Source organism: Otolemur garnettii, unplaced genomic scaffold, assembly GCF_000181295.1.
Source record: "Otolemur garnettii isolate 467f Iridium unplaced genomic scaffold, OtoGar3 scaffold00055, whole genome shotgun sequence".
Classification (NCBI taxonomy): Eukaryota; Metazoa; Chordata; class Mammalia; order Primates; family Galagidae; genus Otolemur; species Otolemur garnettii.
Window position 1 is genome coordinate 7,128,124 of NW_003852450.1, and position 3,409 is coordinate 7,131,532.

General features: G+C 52.5%; 1 protein-coding gene across 1 annotated transcript in view; it reads right to left on the reverse strand.

The window, feature by feature from the left end:
- The window catches only part of LOC100961228 (receptor-type tyrosine-protein phosphatase V-like), a 17,616-nt gene that overhangs the window by 6,802 nt on the left and 7,405 nt on the right, over positions 1-3,409 (reverse strand). Inside the window, 6 exon segments of the mRNA XM_003792270.1 lie at positions 204-251; positions 337-463; positions 1,536-1,603; positions 2,065-2,275; positions 2,548-2,688; positions 3,009-3,362. Coding sequence (XP_003792318.1) covers positions 204-251; positions 337-463; positions 1,536-1,603; positions 2,065-2,275; positions 2,548-2,688; positions 3,009-3,362 — 949 coding nt within the window.

The following is a 3,409-nucleotide window of genomic DNA, read 5'->3' on the forward strand; positions in this document are numbered from 1 at the left end:
AAAGAAAAGAAAAGACCTTCGAGAGGGTGTAGCGGAGGCTGAGGAAGAAGAACTGGGGTCTGGCAGAGACCTGCATCCCCTAACCAAATACAGCCACAGAAGAGCAGGCTGCCAGGGGAGCCTTGGCAATGCCACCATGGCCTGAGCAAGGCAGGGGTCTGTTGCCCTCTTCGCCATCACGAGGAGCACGGAGGTGCACTCACCGCAGGTTGTAAGCCATCAGCTCTTGGGAAAACTGATTCTTCTGTGCCCTGCAAAGGGTGGAGAGCCATGTTACAGGCTTCTAGCCCGAGGGCAGAAAGCTCTTCCCAGTCCCCAGCCTCCCCTCTCACTCACCTCTGTCCCTTCACCCTCCTCCAACACAGCAGGCCCAGGATGGCACAGGTGATAAGGACACAGACCACCACAATGCCCACCACGATAGACAGGGGCATTGCTGCTGGGGAGACGCTGGCCTGGGGCTCTGTGGAAGGCAAGGGAGGAGAGGAACATATCAGCCTTGTCCCCACTGACCCTCCAGGGCCATGCTAAACTCTCCTGGACTTGGCACTTTCTGGGTGGAGGGCACAGTGACAACTCGCTTCTCCTCCTCAGAAGTCCCAGACACCAAATGAAGGCCAGAGATGGCTGCCTAAGGGGACATCTGGATGGAAACTGGGAACACCCAGCAAGCCCTTCGGGCCTCCAGCTCCTGGGAATGCTCCAAAGACCCTACTAGTACCTTCCCTGACACCATCAAAGAGAAGAAAGACAGTAGAGAGTAGAGGTCTGGATTCCTGAGCCTTCTAGAACTGCACTGTCCTATACAGTAGGTATTAGCCACATAGGGCTATTACGTATTTGAAATGTGGCTATTCTAACTTATGATTTGCTACAAATGTAAAATACACACCAGATTTCAAAGACTTATTAAGAAAGAAAAGAATGTAAAATAGCTCATTAGGAATGTTAATGGGCACATGTGGAAATGATGATCTTTTAGATACCTTCATTTAAACAAAATGTTGTTTGTTTGTTTGCGGTTTTTGGCCGAGGCTGGGTTTGAACCCACCACCTCCGGCATATGGGGCCGGCGCCCTACTCCTTGAGCCACAGGCGCCACCCAAAACAAAATGTTATTAAAATTGATTAGCTTATTTATTTTTACCTTTTGAACGTAGCACTAGGAAATTTTAAATGACATATGTGGCCTGCATTCGTGGCTTGCCTCATGTTTCTATTGGACAGAGCTGTTCTAGAACCTCAATGGCCAAGGAGCAGCTGGGTGTAAAGGGGCAGAGCAGGCAGCAGTGTGACCGTGGGCAGCAGAGAGACGTTTCAGTACCTCCACCTCATCCATCCCCCACTCTCAGTTCATCCAGGCCATGTCTGGCGCCAAGAGTACCTTTGTCACTGGCCCTTCCAACACTTGCAAGGTGGGACATGTTCTCCCAGGGGTCTAAGCTCAGTCCCTCTTGCTACTGGTTGGGGATGAGCTCAGCAGCCCTCCCTGTCTCCAGGGTCCAGCTGGAGCTCTAGCCTGCCGCCTGCCTTACCTGAGAAGGCGGAGAAGGAAATAATGGTCTCTGGAGGGCTGTACCTGGTGAAGGCCACAACACTGAACCTGGGCAGAGAAACAGGACCTACTGTTGGTGGGGGCAGACAAATAAGGCAACACCTCCCACCCACCCCCAGGAAACTGAATCAGAAGAAATGACCCTGAGACAGTGAGAGCTTCCCTCACTGTTCAGAGGTTATGTATTGTGCTACCTTCCACCCTGGACAAACCACCCCCAGCCCTATTCTCAGAGCCAAAAGAAGCTCTAGAAATAGGTGCCTGGATATCCTTAGAATTTCCCTGGCCAACTGAGAGAGAATCCATCTCACCCTCCTTTTTGAAAAAACCATATAACAAATGGGTATTCCCTTTTACATCTTGTCTGCCAGGATGCCCAGTCAAAATAACTCTGTTGGCTCCATCACATGCATTCCCTCTGTAAGTCAGTCCAAAGCTTTTGTTTATTTGCAACCCATAAATGAAACTTAAAACACCTGCCCTCTCCGTTCAGGCTTAGGAGCCCTCACCTATACGGAGAACCTGACTTGAGTGGCCCATTGCATATCTCCTGGACTTGGCCACAGTCTTCTATGCCCATAGGCACTGTCCAGGATCTCGGCACAGCCCAGGGTCCTGGGTAGAAGGGGTTGGGGAACAGGATAGCCAGGTAGGAGTCATGTCCCCTATAGTAGTGGTCGTACCACGTGTGGCTGATGACTTTTTGGGAAGGCGAAGGCACTGGTAAAGGAAAGCGGAGGGGGCAGAGCAGATGAGCAGGGGGCCTGAGGCCTCTCTTCCTGCCACAGGGGGGCTACCCCATTTCTCTAGCATGCTCCCATTTACGATTCAACATCGGCCACCTCCTTAAGAATATACTGGGCCTCCTTTCTAAGGCTGATGCCAGCCTCCGATACTTTTTCTTACCAATCTCAATCTCTGGACCCATATCGCCTACTCCATGCCGAGCAATAGCCAGAGTCTCCCCATCCCTTCTTGGGTGCAAGACTCACGTGACATGTTGGTGGTGGCAATGATGCCGTACCACTGGATCTGCCCATCATCCTTGCCAAACATGCCTGGTGTGATCATCACTCCCAGTTCTGTCCCAAGCTCCAGCTGGGGGGCTGGGGCTAATTCTAGGGGATGCCAGGCTGGACATGGAGAGGAGAAGAGATCCTGACTACAAGCCTGACAATCAGGCTTCAAGGGCAGAGACCATGGCTTCTTATCCACAATGCCTAGCAACAAATAGCTAACAGATATAATTACATAAGAACTTGGAAGATGCCGGGATGAGAGTGCCAAGACATAAGGCCGAAAGTATGGCACCAAACCAGCAAGAACAGGGCCAGAGGAAAGGGCTGGGATTTGGGGAACAGGGAAATCCCCAGGCAGACAATTCCAGGTGGGCAGTGATAGGGGGAGAAACAAGGAACAGAAGTGGCTCCAGGTGCAGTGGAGAGTGACCTACCCTCAGCAGACGTGGCACACACCAGGGTGACTGTCTGGCTCCACAGACCATTCCTGCCCAGCACGGTGAGGCTGAGGCGGTAGGAAGTGGCAGGCACCAGGTTGGGCAGCAGGACTGCGTCCTTGGAAATGTTGGCCTGGAACACGAGGTGAGCATTCTTTCCCATTACCAGCTGCTCTGCCACCACCAGACAGGTACCCACATCCCCGGTGGGCACTATCCAGTTCAGAGTTAGGTGGGTGGGCTCAGGCTGGCACTGCACATCCTCCACGGGGCCAGGCTCTGCGGGAACCAAAGGAGAGCCTTAAGTGGGTGTCAGCGCACCCCAGGAGGATAGCGTCTGGGTCAGGGGCTCTCAAAATAAGCAGATACAAAAGGACTAGGCATTTATGCCCACAGGA